Genomic DNA, 20,688 nt, shown 5'->3' on the forward strand with positions numbered 1-20,688 from the left:
ATGAAATGCACGGCGAGTGGAGGGGCCGAAGCCATTTCCCGGCAAAGATCCCCATTGGGAAGCGCCAACGCTTTGGAGCTGGGGATTGGTGGACTGCACAGCGGGGCGGGCTCAAAGGAGGGCCGCGGGAGCGGTGTTGCCTCACCCCCCCTCCCATGTCAACAAGCGGGGCGCCTGCGCCGGGGGTTTGCGCGTCTTTTCCTCTCATGCGCGGTATTTGCTTTCCGAGCAAGGCCCGGGGTTTGGCCTAGAGCCGGTGGCGCGGCGGTGGCGGCGGCACAATAAACGCGGGCGGCCTTCCCATCGCGGACTCTCGGAGCAGCCCCGCTGGAGGTTTAGGATGGCGGAAGACTCGCCCAAGCGGCGCAAGGCCAATTTCAACGAGGCGGAGACGGAGGTGCTGATCGAGCAGGTGTTGAAACACGAGCAGGTGCTGTTCGCGGCCGGGCCGGGCCGGGCCTCCCCGGGCCAGAAGCGCAAAGTCTGGGAGCTCATCCGGCATAAGGTGAACCCGGTGGCCGCTTGCCCTCGCGAGGTGGAGGACCTCAAAAAGCGCTGGCGGGACCTGAAGCGCCGCGATCGGAGCAAACTCTGCCGCGTCACCCACGGCGCCGGCGGAGTCGCCCCCCACCCCGCCTCGTTCGGCCTCCTGATGGGCAACGAGGACGCCTCGCCGCCCGACCACCTCCGATCCTACCCCTCGGGGCTGCCTGCCCCCAACGAGGCTGTGCCCATCGTCGGGGGGATCGACACCCTGGATCTGCCCAGAGCCTCCTCCGTGACCGATATGGGTGAGTTGCAAATGGAGCTGGACCGCAGCCTTTCGCTGTCCGGCTGGGCTGCGTTTCCCCCGCCTCGCTGCTCTTCCCCGTTGATTCGGGGCTTTTCGGCGGCTTTTGGCCGTGGAGCGGAACCACGAAGCGCTCTTCTTGGCCATCCCTTTGGGTGTTGTGCAGCGCGCAGTTTCTGTTCTTGTTATGCCCGGAAGAAAAGCTCCTGGATGCCGTTTGGATAAGAACTAACTCCATCGCTGCAGCAGTTGCTGTTGCGTTGAATGTATGCGGCTAAAGTTCCGTGTGGGTCAGAACATCTTGGAAATGGGTCCTTGGGTTAAAGAACTGCTTCCAGGCCGGTGCTATAAATACTCCTTAAATAGATATGAACATTAGGAGTATCAGAATGAGAAAAAAAAGAGCCTTGTGCTAAATTCAGTTAGATTGATGGCAGTTCTTTGCAAAGTAATAGACTTTTCCATGCAATAACTGGAGATGAAACAGCATGGAAAGATCTGGTTTCTTTTTTTTTTTTTTTTAACCTGCTGGGCTGTCTAAAATGAATTAGAAAATAATAGAAAGTAAAGATGGGGCAAGCTTAAATTCCTCGCTTACTGTAGCAGAAATATATTTTTAGTAAATGTGGAAATTTTAGATTATGGAATTCAAACCATAATTTGTACTTAAATTTTGAAAATAACCCAATGGACAGATGCAGAACAAGGTGCATAGCTAATTGTAAGAATATTAGAAACGGAAAGGTTCCTGCTTGCTTATGCTTAGAAATTAAAAGTTTCAAAGACAATTGCCAATATCCTTTCCTCCTTTCAGGAAATATTGTTAGGTTGAAGCAGACAGAGTCCAGGATCTCTTGGTATGACTTTAGATGATTTGCAGTAGATAAGCTGACGATTTTTGACTCCCCATTTTTTAAGACTAGTAACAAGACACTACCCATCTCTCCCACCCCAAGAATTCAGAACAGATATTTTTAAGAGAAGAATAATGAGTATCATTCAACTAAATCAAACTTTTAGGTTGGGTTTCTTTAGTTTGTAAGAGTGTTTCTTCTACACTAGGCTCCACTTCTAATTTTAAAAAAATCTGCAGTCTGAAATCTTTTCTTACACTGAACATCAATTGTACAGGTAGTCCTCGAGTTAAGACCGCAACTGAGCCCAAAATTTCCATTGCTAAGCAAGACAGTTGTTAAATGAGTTTTGCCCCATTTTACGGCCTTTCTTGCCACAGTTGTTAAGTGAATCACTGCAGTTGTTCAGTTAGTAACATGATTGTTAAGGGGATCTGGTTTCCTCGTTGACTTTCCTTGTCAGAAGGTTGCAAGATGTGATCACATGACCCTGGGACACTGCAACCATCATAATAAATACATGCCAGTTGCCAAGCAGTCATAAGTCACTTTTTTTCAGTGCTGTTGTAACTTCGAACAATCACTAAACAAGTGGTTGTAAGTTGAGGACCACCTGTATTGATCTGGAATATCTAAGAATATGTTAGTACATGTTGCAGACTATGTTCCCCCCATGTATGCGGCTTCATATTTCAAATTAGAAATGGTGGTGGCAGTGCCCCCAGAAAAGATAACATCTTTTCTCTACCTTTCTATCTGCTACTTATGGGCTATTAATAACCCTGCAAGATTTAATCAATGGGGCAATCTGTGAGAGATGATGAATGAGATATACTGTAATCTGAATTATTCCACAGAGAATAAAATTTGGTTGCATGCACTATATTCTGTTTTGTTCCGCAACAAAACACTTTAAAAACACTTCCCTAATAGATGCACTCATACATAATATTGTGGTATCACTTTTGGCACAGCTATAGTAGATGGTTTATAGAAGCATACTACATCAAAATTCACATTCTGGCTTAGTGCAGCATCTTTTTGCATAATCATTGATTTTTTTAAAAAAAAACAATGCCCTCCAGCCATTGTTGAGTTCTGGCAATCGCCTGCACAAGTCCTTGAAGTTTTCTTGGCAGGATTTCAGAAATGGTTTGTCATTGCTTCCCAGGGCTGAGAGAGATTGTTATTGGCTAGTCACCCAGGTATTGGCTTTGTACCTAAGGCAGGACTTGAACTTGCAGTTGCCTGGTTTCTAGCCTGACTTTAATTCTATACCACTTTGCAGCTTTGAAGTCCAAACCATCATACAGGTAATCCCCGAGTTCACTTAACACTCGTTCGAAGTTACGCGATAAGCGCCCCTTAGTGTTTACAAGAAAATACCAAAATTATGAATGTTGTAGGACCACAGCAGTTGTTCGCCCTTATGAATGACTGCAGAGACTCTGCAGTATTCACTCTATTTCTCCCCCCCCCCCCGTTCCCCACAACTGCTTCCCCCTCCCTTCCTGCCACGCCAGACTCACCTTGAGAATATCTGTCTTCTCTCTGCTGCTGTTTCTTTGCCTTTGGGGGAGAGGAGAGTCAACGGAAGCTCCTGGATGCTGTAGTATCGCACGAGTTCAGGCACTCATCCTTTTTTGCAGAAAATGGGTCCTGAACTCTCACAAGATCACAGACCCCAGAAACTTTCATTTTCGGCACAAACTCTGTGCCTGTCTCCTGCTCCCTCCCAACTGCTTTCCGCCCCCACCGGAACACTTTTTATCCAAACAGAGACCTTAGGGAGATGGGAGTTCCTTCTGTGTGCAAATGCAACACTTGAAAATGCAGCGAATCGAAGAAGCTCCCCATCTCCCCAAGGTCTCCATTTGGATAAAAGGTGTTTGAGCGCCTTGTGGGACCCTTGGAAATGCAGCGATTTGCTGCGTTTTCAAGAATTGCATTTGCACACAGAAGGAGCTCCCTATCTTCCCAAGGTCTGTGTTCAGATAAAAAGTGTTTGAGCAGCAGCAGCTTGAATTTCTCTGCTCCATCTAAGTGGAAGGAAATGGAGGCGCAGAGCAGGATTGCTCTCAAAAAGGCCGGCACATGCGAGCTAGCAGCGCACCTGCATCTTCTTGAAAGCAATCCTGCTCTGCACCTCTGGTTTCTTTCAGATGGAGCGGAGAAACTCAAGCCGCCGCCGCCCCTTCAGTTGGGAGGACGACAAGAAGAGTGGTCAGGATTTGGGCTACTGGCCGGTCAGGCAAGTAGTAGATCAGGCAGGCTGGGTGGTTGGCTGCAGAGGGGAGATCGTGGTCACTCAGGTGGCTGCTACTACCATCAGCAGCTTGGACACAGGTGCAAGGGGACTCGCCCCATGATGCTTCCCTGCTCAGTTGAAGGCTTCGTTCCTGCCCTCAAACTAAGGCTAGTGCACGCGAGCGAGCAGCACACCAGAGCCACGGACGACATTGGTTCCTGCACTTTTCTGACTCCGATTCCACACTTTGCCCTATAGGCAAGCAAACAAAGCAAACACTCCCCCCTCCCAGAATGGAATTTTCCAGGGGCCATGTTCTCTTTTGAACTTGCGTGATATTATGGCACCCAGGATCTTCCATTGTCGGCATTTCCAAACCGACTCTCCTCTCCCTCAAAAGGAAAGAAACTGCAACAAAGAGGATTTTTGCAAGGTAAGAGAGTCCGGTGTAGCAGGAAGGGAGGGGGGGAAGCATCCAGTATCTTAGTGGGTCAGGGAGGCCTTGGGGGCCTGTTCCATTGCTAGGCCCTCCATGGCCTTCCCCGCCCCAATATACCTCATATGCACTTAACGAGCCACATGCGTCTTAATGAGCAGGAGTGATCTCGTTTGAGGTACAAGATTCACTCCCACAAATTTTTGAGTTACAAATGGAATGGGCACATTCCATTCGTAACTCGAGGACTACCTGTATTTTTAAATTTAGCTTTTAAAAATTAATTAATTTAATTAAATATTTGCATTTTAAGACATAAAAAAAACTTTTCAATAAGGAAGAAATTCTTCATCTTGTGTAAACAAGGTCTTTATGCATTTTAATATATAAACACATTGAAGTGCTCTTCTCATAACATTTTTCAATTTCCTGGAAGAGATGAAAGTTACAGTAAACAACACAAGTAAATATTTTGTATAATACACTATATTTACTTTTGTTTTTCCCCTGCACTCTTCTCAGTTAAACTGTGTTGTGTTTTAAAAAGTGTTTGATTATTCAATTTACATTTGATCTTTTCATTAAGATACGTTCAGTTGCCAGTTGAAACTAGAACTACAGTGGTAAGGATATCCAGTGAAAACTACGATCATTTCAGAATGATTGTAGTCACTTTTTATTTGTTGGTCATACCCAGGCTTAATAGTCAAGAATTCCATTCATAAAGAGATTAACTTGTTATGCCTTTACTTTCAGGTTTTACAGATGATCCTGGTCCATCCCAACAACCGTGTTTAGAGAAAATAAATCTAAAAGAAGAAATAGTGGTGAAAGTAGTAGAACCAGAAGAAAGCTCAGAAGATATGGCAGTTGTTCCTCCTAGCCAGGAGCAGCTCCCTTTTTTGGGGATACCAAACGGAGGCCCCTGTGGAAAAGTAAAAGCCAAAACGAAAATTCAACCCCAGACAGACTCTAATGAAATTATAGAAGAAGATCTCTTACAGATCCAACAGAATCAGCTGCATATCATTCAGTCTGGGTTTGATAGCATCAATCATAATCTTCGGCTGCTACACCAAGGAATGCAAGATCTCAACAACAGCCTCAGTGTCATGGCACATACGTTAGTTGCTATAAAAAATGTATACGTGAAAAACAATGCTGGTCCAACTACCTTTGCTACTGTCACTACTCAGACCACTGCAGGATACCTGAGTCCTGGCTCCCCTTTAGTTGAGGACAGAGTTAGAGTACCAGTGGCTGGGAGTAGCAGCAGAAGCAGCAGCTGCAGCTCCAGCTCAATGTCACAAGAACCAGGCCCTTCAGAATTTCCTCGGCCTCCACACAGACCTATTAAGAAAGAACATTCAAATGGCTGCTACTATTTCTGTTTTGCAGATGTGTAAGACTTGAATACATGTAAAGCAACTGTGACATCTGAGTAGCTATTCTGTACTCTGCTCCAGCACTGCATCATGGCTAACAGACTTCTCTGGCTATTCCTTTCTGATAATGCTAAATGTATGAAATCTCCAGCACCCCCACGTGCAGAAAGCCTGTATCATAAGAGGAAAAACACTAGTTACAAATTGATTCAACTGACTGAGGGGCAATATAGCAATATTTACTATTAAATAAAGGGATTCTTTAGAACTCAGTTCTATACATGTTTACTCAGAAATAGGTCCTGCTGTACCTTGTCGGGTTAACTTCCAAGTAAGAATGAATAAGATTTACCTGTCTGATATCTCATACATTGACTTGCTTAGAGGGAATAAACCCTGACATCTTGACATGTTGAGTTTAAAACAAAAAAAGAATGAAGAGATAGCGGCAGCTTTATTTTTTCTGGTATAAACATGTCATATAAGACATCTTTTTGTAACAATCCAAATTGTGAATTGGTTAAAAAAAAAAGCTTACTTTAAATGCTGCATAGTACTTCTCCCATAATATAATATGGATCTTACCTGTTCTAGCACTGGGAATGAATTGAAGCACTAAACCACCAGCAAAGTGCTTGCTAGTTTTTCCTGATTATTCCTCCATTATTGCTCATGCCTCACTGTTCAGAATACAATTTCCCCATCAAAACACTTTGCACAAAATATACAGTAATGGGAAGATTGCCTTTTGTTGTATAATAAAAGGAAATTTGTCCAAAAAAGAAAAAGCAGAGTATTTTTGAGACTTGTTTTCTAGGGACCTTTGTGCTTGTACTCTGATATGCTGAAGACTGGGTAAAAAGCAGTGTATTTATTATAGAAGTCTTTATAGAGGTCTTTGTACAAAACACTTCTTTCAGTGTGGATATATTGAGAAAACTCCATAAAGGTATAGAAGAGGTTAAATCTCAAATAGTATGATAAGCATTTCTAAGGCACTGTAGGGTAGCCTGCCTTAGAGATACCAATAAGCTGGATGCCTGTTGCCAGATTCACAGAACTGCACGAGAATTTAGTAACATTAAGAAATTTCAACATTAAGGCACTTCTAGAGCTATTAATATAGATTAAATACTGTGAAGAATCACACTGGGATAAATGTATCTTCAACTATTGTTGCTTGTTATAAAATATTTCAAATGTGTAAAAGGTCACCACTCTTTCAGGCAGCATCTGGTGGTTTAGTTACATTTCTTTTCCGTCTCTGTTCTGTTATACGTTTAGGCTTCTTGTAGCAGGTAGAATTTTAATGCATTAGACTCATTTCAAATTGCTTCATATTAAAACCATTGGATGTTTAACTGGATAATACAATCACCTTTTAAAACACTCCTTTTTAATCAATCAGACAATTTCTTTGAAGTATAAGGAATTTTTACAGGACATGCATACATAGTCCTCAGATAACACAATAGCATTATACTATTTTATCTTTGTTGTAATCACAAATCAAATCAGACTTTGAACAATTAGGGAAAATAGATTATAAATCTTCCAAGTGTTCAAGTTGTGAAAATGTATTTTGTGACCCATTATTATTACCATTGACAGCCAGTTTGGTGTAGTGATTAAGGTATCAAGTTGGAGACCAGAAGTTCTAGTCCTGCTTGGGCATGAACTGAGCAGAATGACCTTGGGCCAATCATTTTCTCAACTCTTGGAAGGAGGCAATAGCAAACCAATTGTGAAAAATTTTTGCCAAGAAAACTTCAGAGCTTTGAACAGATTCTGAGAATTGGACAAAATTGAATGAAAGGAAAAGAACTATTGTTCTTTTGGTGAAAGATTAGTGCTGTAATAACATATCTGAAAATTCAGACGGAATAATCTTGCAATTCAGAACCAAATAACAAGAAAAATTAGTTGTCCACTATAACTACTTATTAAAGCCAGAAAATATATTTACATAGGTTGTTTCTAAAGGTCTAACCCTTTTTGGGCCAGCCTCAGATATATAGCAAATTTTGTGTTAATTTTCACATAATCATTTGATACATACTAAATCAGCTTGAATCTATTCATTCATATTAGCACTGGATTCTTAAGATTCTATTTCAATAGAAAGAAGCTGTGATTCAGGTAGCATTCTGAGGTAAGTGTTATTCCCATTAATTAAACTATCTTTGGATTGGGTACAGCAGTTGAGAGAGAAATGAAGGCAAATTATTATTGGAGGCTTTAAAATCCTCAGATAATATTTGCCTCAAAATATTGTATTATTTAAACCTCTACTATGATTCCTTTCTCTCCAAAGCACTTTGTCATAAAAAATCCAATTTTCCAATCATTCTGAAGCAGCATACATACAGTACCAGTTTAAATCTTCAAGATGGAATTGATTCTATAGAAAGCAGAAGAAAAGTGTTTTGCTTTAATGTGACAAGTATAATAAACAAGAAAATATTCCAAGAAATGTGCCACAAATAATATCTTCTAGCCTGTATCCCTGCCTTCCTGTGAATTTTTCTTGTCCTACCCTTGCAATTGTAAATATTTTGTTAGTCTAAAACAGAGATGTCCTACCTTGGCAACTTTAAGACTTATGGATTTCAACTCCCAGAGTTCTCCAGCCAGCCATGTTGAAATCCACAAATCTTAAAAGTTGCCAGGATTGGACCCTCCCTGGTCTAAAAGGTGAAATGGTGTGCTTTAATTGATTTTAACAATAAATACAAATTTACTAATTTTTATACGACATAGTGTAGAAGCTAGTAAATGTGTGTCTAACTTTTGTTAATATTAAAATATTAGTAACAATTTTTAACTATAGTGTCAGAGGTAGACATCTGCGCTTGGGTCTTCACTGAAATTCAGATTTGAAGCATAAATTAGGGTTGCAGTGTAGCATATCCCACCTTCTGAAAGAATTATGACCACCACACACAAACCATTAATCATGAACATTCAAGAAATTTAACCCTAGTAAATGATCAGCATATAAATGTGATAAATCTTTTCTATTTGTAGAATTGAATTTCTTTATATATTCTGGCCTATTCTTTTGCTCCTATCTTATGCCACCATAAAATAAGGTTGTGGGGTGTTAGTTTCTGCCACATGTTGCCATTTCTGGCCTGAGATCTACAATACGTTTATTTATTTACAAGATTAGTTCAGCTATATAAAATATAGTAGAATGTTGCTCATAATGGAAGATGAGGTGTTTAAGCCTTTCCTTCAAGACTGTTATCAAATTAAGTATGGAAACGGAGTTGGAGTCTTGCTCTCATACAAGGCTCACTTTCTGTACATTACTGTAGTAAGTGGTTGTTCTAGATTGAATGGTTCAATACAGGTAAGCCAGTAATTCAAAGATTGCAAAGTGTGACCTTTCCTAAATTAACAATAGGTCATGATGACCTATTGATATATGCAGTTGTTTTGTCAAATGGGTCTAACGTGTTACTATTATCCTGGCCCTTTTTTTTTTTTCACTTTCATGGGAAGATTGCTAAAATAGTAAATATCTATCAATTCAGTGGTGGAATTCAAATATGTGAACAACCAGTTCTCTGTGTGGATGCCGCTTCCGGACATCCATTCTGGGCCTGGGCAACAAAAAAATAGCTACTGGTTCTCCCGAACTGGTGCAAACCAGCTGAATCCCACCACTGAATTAACTGTATATTTATATATCTAAATACTTTTAATTCTGATTTTGATTCCCTAGATTTAAAATATTTAATGTTTAAAAAACTAATACTAATCTGTTTTATATTTATTTTATGGGCATGACACTGCATTCTAAAACATTTTAAAAAGCAAAATACAGGTAGTCCTTGATTTACAACAGCTCATTTAGTGACCGTTGGAAGTTACAACGGCACTGGAAAAAGTGACATGACCGTTTTTCACTTATGACTCCAGGGTCACATGATCAAAATTCAGATGCTTGGCAACTGACTCATATTTATGATAGTTGCAGTGTGCTGCGATCATGTGATCTTTTGTTCTGACAAAAGAAGTCAATGGGGAAGCCAGATTCCCTTTAACAACCATGTTACTAAACAATTGCAATGATTCACTTAACAATTATGGCAAGAAAAGTAAAATGGGGCAAAACTCACTTAACAACTGTCTTGCTTAGCAACAGAAATTTTGAGCTCAATTGTGGTCATAGGTCAAGGATTACCTGTACACCCTAGCTATGTTAATAGGGACATGGTGAACCCAACAGAAATTGGTTGAATGTGCTAGCAAGAAATAGAGTAAGCAGGAAAACATCCATATTTACCGATATTTATTTCATTACTATAGAAAAGGTTTATTAAAATGCTGCATTCATTATTGACAATTTCAAAAGCCGATCTTTCACAAATCTGCACTTCCTCTTTTCAGCGGCACATTTCCATTTTCCAGAGAGGAAAAATTATTGTTTTTCATAGCTTGTTCCAATTTACATTATATCCAAAACTATTTTTAGATGAGTTCCATTAAAAATAAATTGACAAATCTAGTCAATGTTGTTTGCATGCTGAATGATTTTTATTTAGAACCAGTTTATAAAAATAAAATACAAAATAATTTAAAAACAGAACTCAAAACATTTACAAAAACTTGATATGATACAAATGGGGTAAAATAAATAACTACATCTTTATGTACAAATGAGCATTATAAAGACACCATTGTCAATACCTTATGTTTCTGAGTGACTAAGCAAAAATGGTAAGACATCTAATCTGAACTCTGAACGCAAGGTAAGAAAAGTTTGAAATTCTTGATGCTACTAAGTTACCTCTTCAGAATATGTTTTTATCTCAATTCACTGTATTATCCTTGAAATAGTATTTTCTGAATGAATAATGGTTGGCTCTTCTAATTTGAAAAACAGACTGTTGAGAATTTTCAAGTTAATATGGTCACCCCGGCTTTGAAATTTAATTTTAATTTATTTGGATATATTTTTTTGCAATAAAAAAGACAAACATAAAACATAACAGGCCATGGATAATTCACTAATAAAGGGAAAGATTTAGATATTTGCTTTCTGATCACTGAGGAACAACATGCAACCAGAGATTAGAAAGCCATCTGGATGCATAATTCTATTCTAGAGAATCCAAGGAGCTGTGTAACATGTCCCTTTTAAGGCAAGCTTTCATTTGTCAACACAACATTAATATTACTATTCTTTGTACTAGTCCAGATAGCTGAAATCTAGACCTAAATCTGAGACCTAAGCTGTTACTTTGCAAATGAGAGAGAAATGGGAAGGACTCAATGGCTCCCACTTTATGCCAAACTGAAATGAAATACTTAAATATAAGCACACAAAACAGACACAATTCAGCAAAGATCAATCTCCAATGGACTGTGTTCCCTGTTATGTGTTCCATGTTCTGCTCCAGGATGGAAACGGGCAATCCATATTCTTGGCCCCTAAAAATTATTTCTACCTAGCAACAGCAACTGTATAATGGGTTCACTTGTTTTAGTGCTATACAGTGTGTCTTTCAGGTGTTAAGAAAAAAATCTTAACAAATCAACCTTTTGTTTTCTTATTTCATTCTTTCAATCACTTTAATAGGAAATAATATAGGAACTTTTGTGCTAATTTATATTAAGTTGAGAAGCCACAACTTAGTGAGATGAGGCATTATCCTCCTTAGTTTTTCCTTTCTGAAGAATAAATGGGGAGAGGAGAATTTTCACTAATTCCTCTCTTCCAGTAATATTCCATCTGACCCCCCAATCTTCTTTTGCTTTCCCCATTTTCCAGCAGAAAGAGTATACTGCATTATTCAATTCTGGGACAGTCCTGCTGACAAATAACAGTCTGGACCTAACCCAATATTCCCAGTGGAAAATTAAGGCAAAAGGCTGAAATTTAAGGTGAACAAAAGCCAAAAATTATCAAAGTTCCTGTTTATGATCTAAGAAGTAAATTTTGAGAAATTTTGAAATTTCTTTTCAAATGATCACTCCAATTAAATGTGATAATGGGCTGTTCTTACTAGCAAAAAGAAGTATTTTGGACTGTAACCTGAGCATAGAGAATTGTGTGAAAATTCGAGATATAAAGGAGTATATCATTACTGATCCTCGCTTTATCCTATCACAGTGCTTTCTACATTTCAAATGTGATAAATTATTGCAGTAGAAAAGGAATATATTCCTTTGAACTGTCTACAAGCAAGCTGAATTGTGTTCATAAAAACAACTTGCTCATCTAAACAACCACAGAAGTTAAACTGAAATATTTTCTAGTTTTAGGGGTTTGCCATTATTATTGTTTTACTAGTTTTAGGGGTTTGCCATTATTACTGTTACTAAAAGAATGATAGAAACCAATTAATAGTACTGGAGTAATGAAGCTATCACTAATTTTTTAAAAAACAAGACCAGATAGTAGTTCTCATTGTTTTTATCTCTCAACGTACAGCCTATTGCATTATAATTATATGAATGAGTATGAAATAGGTGACACAATTACAATTTTATAATAAAAGTTATTACAGTTTGGTTTCATTTTGTTTTGTGTTTAAAAACTATTTTGAGGGATTTCAGAAGGGAAAAGTTTCTCTGAAATAGAAAGCAAAATTGTAAAGAAAGCTGTGTTACATGTATATTTCTGTTCATATTAACATTAGTCAATTGGTTGTTAAAATGCATGCAGACTAACAAATGTCTCCATACATCTGATTTGAGGACTGGGCCCAGCTATCTCCTTGACCTGTTTTCCTTGAAAGAAATACTTAAGCAAAAAGGTTACACAAACAAGAACCATAAGCATGAAACCTAATGTTTTGTTTTATATTTAATATACAGTAACAGAAGAGACTGTGCACTACCTTCATCAAGTCAGATTATCTAGTTGAGTACGCAATCAATTTAGGGAAGTATCTATTAGCTATTATTAGTCATGACTCATAAACAAAGCAGATAATATATTATAGACATGGGATCTCATTCATTCAAGTTGTCTTTGAGGTCTTAATGCAGTTCTCAGAATCTGCATGTTTTCCTCATGACTTGCCTAATGTAGGAATGTCCTCACCACACCTTAGCAGCAAAATTAATGGTACACTAACAGAAAAGACAGCAGGGAACGGACTTCATGTTGGATTCTCTTACTGCTGAATTGAAAGGTGCTCTTGAAACTGATTACCGATCCATTCTCTGAGCAAGACTGGCACCAGAAGATCAATGCTACCTAAATGAAAGACTGAATTAACCCTAATGTCAAACAAATGATCATAACCAGAGAAGATAGCATAGCATAGCTAGCATAGCATAATTGACAACATACTAGTCAAGACTAACCATCTCAATTTTCCATCCTAAATAGTTTGTAAAAAAATTTTCCCTCTGAGATATAAATCAGTTGCCTTTATTTTTCCACATTAAGATATTTTACTTGCAGCAGAAAAAGATAATGTAAAAGTAATATTTTAAGATGATGGATAGATTTTGAAAAATGTAGGCACTCTTTCACACTTCTAAGGGACTTAAAAAGTATGTATTTAATATCATTCAATATCCATATATTAAAATTATTGTCCCTTGTCTTCTGGAAACTGCTTTTATATACACAGATTACTATTACAGAATAGACAATTGGTATTGTTTATATTTATTGCAGGAAGAACTGAGCTATTAGAGAACTACATCTAACCAAACTTGAGAGCAAAGACCTATAGCTCTGATCAGAACAGTCCTACTTGAAAAGAAAGATGACCAACAAAATTTAACTATTAAGAACAAAATGTCAAGGCATTTGCTTAACTTTTAAGAAACCTAAGGAAAGAAGGCTACACTTGGAGCTCCATGTTTTTGATACAAATACAATATAAATGGACAAATTATCTCTGATGCAAATGTAAACGTATGTGTTTGTTTCATTCTAATAATATGCATTTGCCTACAAAGACACTACAGATGGTAAGTTTCAGCTGCTTTAGGTTCCATGCAGTACAATTATACTGTAGACAAAAATATGATGTAAGGATTAATGTGCCTGCAATGCAGCTTTAATTCTAAAAATTATCCGCCACCCCCAACCAACCTTCAAAGGTCTGGCAGGAATAATTTTTTAAATTCTTGCTATAACCCTTTTCCTAAAGCAGTAACTTTTCAGCACAGCAGCAACAGTGTCAGCATGTAATCATTCATATAACAGAGCATGTCTGAATGAGGGTAGATGGTGCTCTCACAGTTTAATTGGCTAAATGTTCTATGAACTCTACAGAAAGAATAAAAAATAACATTTCTTATTCTGGCTCAAGCTGTGGAGGGTAGGACTTGCTTATTCAGATTAAACCATGCATATTAATTGTCTTGTCTTTTACTAACATATTAATCTTGAAACTTACTATTCAAGACAAACTAGATTAATACATTCTTTCCCAAAGTTACGAGCACAATTATTTTATTAACTAAAGGTATTGTAATCAAGATTAACTCACAATACTTTTTTGGTTTGCTTCCCGAAGCAGTAAATGTTGTGGAAAGAAGAATGCACATTAGTAACAAAATCACTGATTACTACAGAAAGATGAGAGTGATGATAGTACTCTATTACAATAATTTAAAGCTTTGTCAGTAAACCATTGGTTTTCTAATAACTATTAGACTATGTTTTGGCAGAATGACAACCTAAAAAGTGAATCCACTCAATACATTAAAAACACATTGACATTAACCTGTGCTTTCCACAATGACCATTTAGTCTGGAACATGCCTCCTTCCATTTCTACAACATGGAAAGAAATACAAATGATTTAAACATAAAAGAATCTGAATATTATGGTAATATTGGGATACACATACCATTTGTAAGAGAAATGTATATTTCTACAACATTCTTTTTGTTAATGCATAGAATAGATATTGTTTTGTCCCTGACAGCAAAGCATGAAAATAAATCTTTGGGATATGCATCTCCATACATGCAGGGGAAACTGTTCTTACAATACTGATGCTCTGGACATATTTATAAAGGAGTTCCTCTAGGAATTTTCTAGGAATATTATTCCTTAAGTATAATGTAAAATATATATACTTTAAAAAAATCTTGCAGATAATGCAAATAAATTAAAAATGGTTATATGTAAAGGAAGGCTTTTTAAAGTTGGCCTTGAGAAACCAGATGAATTAATATCAATCCCCAAAAAGAAATTATCATAAAGAAATCATATAGCTTTGTTGTTTTATATCAACTCAAATTATACAGCTTCAAAATATATTCCCTGGAAGCACTTATTGGAAAAGGGGTGAATATATAGAATATTTCAAGCACCTAAATTATTGGAATAACGTGCTTGGCTGAATGTATCTCCATACAGCTGATAAATGTTTTTTTTAAAAAAGTAACGTTTTTACTATCAGTAGCCTCAAGAGAAAGTCCCTGCAGTGTTGCAGCAAGTAGAGAACAGGGGTAAAAGCTGGCAAGGCAAGATGAAGAGAAAGTCTTGATTTTTTTAATATCACACATATCTATTTATCACCATCAGCATCGTGACAAACACTTTAACAGAAAAAGTTCTCATAAGGGATTAGAAAGATACAGAAAGAAGATGAAGAGACAAAATCAAGACCATACACTGACCTTGGCTATTAAACACACAGTTTCTCAAAGTCCTTCCATTTTATTCAGAATTGTAAAAGTGAACTGTCAATGCTGATACGAAAACACTGAATTGCCAAGCAACTCCTTTTTGAGTATTCTTTCTGTTTGGAACTGAGCATGAAAAATATTCAGCTTTGTGCATGCCAGCAAACAGGAATAACAAGGCCAAGGGCATATAATTCAGGCACGTAACTGAAAGAATACAGCATGATCTATGGTCCATAATTGTACAAATGTATAATGGGAGAATCAGGAAAGTATATAGAAGCATATATGTGTGTATGTATATATTTATAAATATTTATAATATATAACTTACTATAAGAACATGCAATTATTGGTATAGCACCTATTATACAATATAATACAACAGATCTTTTAAATCATTCAGTTTCTCAAAGTATAGCAAATATGCTCCAGCTAGTGTACTCCCTCTGTAGTGCTTGAAACCTGAATGAGGCTACAATTCCACACTGTGCTACATTACTTATGGGGAAAAAAATACATATTTAAGAGTAAAAAATTTCCAACACATTCTGACAGAACAAAAGAAATTCAGTGCAGCTTCAATGCAGCATTAGAAATGTGTTAGCTCACAGAGAAAATGTTCCCTTTTTTATCCAGAGTTACAATTTTGGCAGCAAATAAAATAACATTAAATTAAAAAGAATTTATGCTGGCTAAGGCGTATGACTTACAGCAGTGTTTCCCAAACTTGACAATTTTAAGGCATGAGGACTTCAACTCCCAGAATTCCACAGCCAGCAACGCTGGCTGTGGAATTCTGGGAGTTGAAGTCCACGTGCCTTAAAATTGTCAAGTTTGGGAAACACTGACTTACAGCAAGCAGATCAGTAATTGCCAAAGTCCCTCTTATATTTAGCATCCTCTAATCCAGATCTCCATTTAAAGAACTGGTCATACTTATTTTACATTCTGCATTGTATTCCGTTCATCACTGATTTCTGAATCTGGCAATCTAAATCAATCACACCTATGTTTGGGAAAAATAGAAATCACCAATCTTATTAAGGAATATTTTGGGGAAGTGGAAGACTATCTTTAAACATGTTTCAGTATCTTTTCCATATTTCAAATCAAGCATATTTTGGAGGAAGTGGGAGGGGGGAACCTACCATGTATACCTACACTATGGTGAAATCATGAGGATGCTGGGATCCCTTTCCTAGATATAGCACTATTGGTCAGCTATTGGCTCTGTACATACTGGGAAAGAAGCATACTACTTTTTTTTATACAATATAGGATTAGAGACATTAACATTTCAGACAGTCCTGTAACCTTATCCTAGCAAGTATTACCTCCTGGGTTCTAAAGAAAATAAAGGATTTGCTAATCTTCTCTAGTATTCTTCAGTGACCTTTATGAAGATTAAAGCTTCAATGTTCTTCTACATTAAGGATAAAGTTTCAAGTTTAAACATGTAAACATTTCACCTCTTCATAAGTTTGATAACACTGGAGATGAACATTATAGTAAAGTTAAGTGAATGAAGTATTTCATAAAGGATAAAAGATTCTAGTTAAGTTTTACATTGGCTCTCTCAGTGGTGCCCTGAGAAGTGATTAATGTAACCATAAAGATGTTACATGATCCCATGCCCTTTGTATTTCTACCATAATTTAAAATTATCTGACTTTTATTCTATAACTGGAACTAGCCCTAGAAATGAATAAACAGTTAGGTAATCAAATGGATCAGATCCCGAACAGATAATAGAAGCTTTGGGATCTGTAAATATAAGTACACACTGTTACCTCAAGCTCTTAAAATTCAGGGTTGTAATCCCGTGCCATTATATAAATACTAAATGTAGCCCATATCTAATATTTAGTGGTACAAGTTCTTTTTTTCTGTTGATGAGATAATTATCAATCAAGAAGGAATGTGGGCAATGGACAAATTGAAACTGTTTGTGACAAAGACCAATATTACACAGAAGATTTTGAGGAATTTTGCTGTCCCAAATAATGTGCTTTTTAAAATCTTTAAAAACATAGCAGCTGATTAAACCTCAAGCATAGTAATGTCCCAGCACATTTCTTTCAGGTTTTATAATTTTCCTTGACGAAAATCTAGAGTCAGCTTATTGTTTTAATAAATAAAAAGGAAAGCAAAATCATATTAAAACACTAATCTCCCAAACAATGTGATTCCAGATGGACTTTCTGGCTGCTCCATCTCCGCTCTCCAGCTTCCCTGATCTGCTTGCTGCCCTTTCCTGGGCAATGCCTGGCCACTCCTATACAAAGTGAGCCATATAAATAATTCATCTTAAAAGTTGCTTTTCTCCAAAAGTCAGGATAATTGCTAATCTTTGAAGACGATTCTTTTTTTTTTTAAATACATAGTACACAGACACAACATGCAATAGTTTGACTGGGGAGGGGGGTTGACACTTGACAAGATTCAGTTCCTATCTGCTAAGTTTATTGGCTGATTTGTTCTTCCCAGTGGGAGGTTTAATGCTAGAAGAGTGGTGGCAAGAGCCACTAGATCCTTTCAGACCGTTCTTGCTAGATTTGTTGTAGCAGTGCTCTTGTTGACAGGATCTCCTGGAAGATGAAGAGCCTGAGAGGCTAGGAGGCGATTTACTCCTTCCAGGATGTGGGGATGAACTTCTCTGCTCATGGTGTGGCCTTCCACCCCGAGATGGTGAAGAACTGGCAGTACGGGGCAGAGAAGAGCTCCTAGGGGAGGCACTGGGACTGCGTCTGGGAGTGACTGGGCTTTTGGGTGGAGTCTTGGGGCTATGTGGAGATCCTGGACTCTTAGACTGTGAAGGGCTTCGTGGTTTTTGAGATCCATTCTGAAGGATCTGAGCCAGGCGGGAGATCAGGTCTGAATCAGAACTGCTACTTCCTAGCACTTTGTACCTCCGCAACCTTGAAAAAAAAGAAGAAATTTGTCATTTCTGCATTCTGTTCCTTAATGCAGGATCTGTCATGTTACATATATTTTATGTATTTCCATGCTCAACTCAAAAAAGTAGTGGGGTTAGGCTTAAACATGTTTACATTACATTAACAGTCACCTCACAACTGGATTATTGCAATTCTCTTTACGTAGGGCTGCCCTGAAGACTATTCAGAAGCTACAGCTGGTCTAAAATGCAGTGCACAAGGAGTAATAGAGATCCTTGTTATGTCCATGTGTCATTTCTGCTTTGTGAGTTGCACTGGCTACTAATTAGCTTCCAGATGAAATCCAAAGTTTTGGTCATTTATAAAGCCCTTCAAGTTTCCAGCTGTCTCTGCCAGTCTAGTATGCTTGGGAAGAGTGAGTACGCTCCAAGTCCCTTTAGTTAAATGCTGTCATCTTGTGGGAACAAGGAAGCGTTCCTTCTCTGTTGGTTCATGTCCTGTGGAAAAGCATCCCTCTTAGAGGTTCATAAGGCTCCCACTCTTCAAGTGTTCCAGAAGTCTCTTAAAACCTAAGTCTGTTCCTGGTTAGGCTGTTTCTGGAGTCCCACTTTTTAAATAAATACAGTATTATTGATGCAATTTTGTTCAGGTAGTTGTTTTTCTTATTTTATATCACCTAGAATTTTTTCAAAGTTGGGCAGCATTAAAAACTAATAAATAAACAGGAAAGAAATCCATACAATTCATCTCCTGACCTATATAAATCTATATAAGCTCTGTTAATTTGATGGGTAAGTAAAAGAAACATTTTTTTAGTACAATAAGGACACCACCAATATGTAATGATTTTCTTGTTGAAATCCAAGAAGCTCTCTCCCAAAGATTATCTGAACACTAGAAAAAACACCAATATTCAAAACCAACTTTTAAAGTTTAACAATCTGTACCTTTTAAGATTGTGTTAACATTGCTGTTTAACTGGAGCTTTTGTGTTTTATTTTTGACATGGTTTAACTATTTTCTTATTTGCTTATATTTGCAAAATTTAGTATAACTGACTTCCTATATCTAACTTTTTCCCTACATAAAACTATGAGCTAATATGCAACCTCAGTCTGTGTTATATACCTATATGATATACCTATATCATTGGAGAAAGTTGTCAAGCAAGGCTGTCCACTCATTCCCTTTCAAATTATTTTTTACATTAATGATATTATAATGACTATGGAATCACAAAGCTTTTTTCTCACTCACTGAATAGATGCAAAATTTCAATTCTAATATATGCTGCACCTAGCATATATATTATCTCTTGCATCAAGATTGGCCTTAAAGGACTGCTGGTCATTGGCTGAATATTGGGAAAGAACAAAACTGAGGCAATGATCTTTGGCACAGGTAACATGAAAAAAACACAGTCAACTGACATCCACAATATATAGCAATGCTCTTCCTTCAAATATCTAGCATCTCCTTCTGCAAGAGGAGGACATATCTATCTATTGTTTTAATAACTGCCTGATGTACAACAGGAGCTATCCTGAAGGTGGTTTTTTTTTTAAGTTAAAAGGAAGGCAATTTGTAACCACTTCTGAAATATTTCAGGACGAAGTGATAGCTCAGATATTACATGGGAAGGGGACTATGATGACTACTGCTCAGTTAAAAACAGTCCAAAATAATGTCTTCCCCCTAGGTATTCTGTTTCCCATCTAAGAATAAAAGTAGGTCTACTCTTAATGTCTGTTAAGACTCCATCTTGTATCCCTAAGGTACTGTGAGAAATTAGAAAGGCTTCAACAACCCCACATATTTAAATCTTGTTACTTGCATTATGTGAATGGGAATCAATGGACCAAACTTTTGTCTCATATACTATAATTTTTCTGCCACTTGTTACGGAACTTAATTCCTCAAGCAGAGAAAATTCAGAAGCAGACTTTCTGAAGAGGATACCAATAGACATGCTACTGTAGTAACAGTCATTCAGATTTTCATTTTCCACCATTTATAAAAACATAGAAGCCTTTCCTAGTGTTGGTAGTTCCCACTTAATGACTACTTCAGATAGATAACCTTTATTGTCATTTTTTACTGTGGGCACACTGGCATACATTAAAAATGAAATTCTGTTGCTTGCTCTCAAAAGTGTACACATACATAACACACATACAAAACATGCTATATACAACATATGTATATACCTACACCCTTACATATAAGTAACATATAAATATTAATCACTGTCCATCTTGAATACATAACGGAAGGAGGAAGCTTTAGAATTCACAAGGTGAATACTGTATGGAACAAAACTGTGACTAATCTGGATGTTCTGCTTCGGATACCACAAAGTCTTCCGCCCAGAAGGTAACAAGGAAAACAGGTTGTGAAGAGGATGTGTGTCCCGGACAATCTTGCGGACCCTGCTCAAGCAATGCTTAAATGTTATGTCC

The 20,688-nt window shown here is 37.6% G+C and overlaps 2 protein-coding genes across 5 annotated transcripts in view; one reads left to right on the forward strand and one right to left on the reverse strand.

Moving 5' to 3' along the window:
* Positions 1-53: 53 nt before the first annotated feature.
* On the forward strand, positions 54-6,245 carry LOC120301479. Its single transcript, XM_039328882.1, has 2 exons — positions 54-791; positions 5,085-6,245. Exons 1-2 carry the CDS (start codon positions 341-343, stop codon positions 5,732-5,734), a joined length of 1,101 nt encoding a protein of 366 aa, XP_039184816.1. The 5' UTR covers positions 54-340; the 3' UTR covers positions 5,735-6,245.
* A 3,989-nt stretch (positions 6,246-10,234) lies between these two features.
* TTBK2 (tau tubulin kinase 2) overlaps positions 10,235-20,688 on the reverse strand; it is a 78,734-nt gene continuing 68,280 nt past the window's right edge. For all 4 annotated transcript variants that reach the window (XM_039328985.1, XM_039329229.1, XM_039329063.1 and 1 more), the window contains one exon: positions 10,235-18,250. In XM_039328985.1, the coding sequence (XP_039184919.1) occupies positions 17,782-18,250 (469 nt within the window). In that variant the 3' untranslated portion in view covers positions 10,235-17,781. The remainder of the gene's footprint in view (positions 18,251-20,688) is intronic.

This window comes from Crotalus tigris, unplaced genomic scaffold, assembly GCF_016545835.1.
Source record: "Crotalus tigris isolate CLP2741 ecotype Arizona unplaced genomic scaffold, ASM1654583v1 scf7180000017545.3456711, whole genome shotgun sequence".
Lineage (NCBI taxonomy): Eukaryota > Metazoa > Chordata > Lepidosauria > Squamata > Viperidae > Crotalus > Crotalus tigris.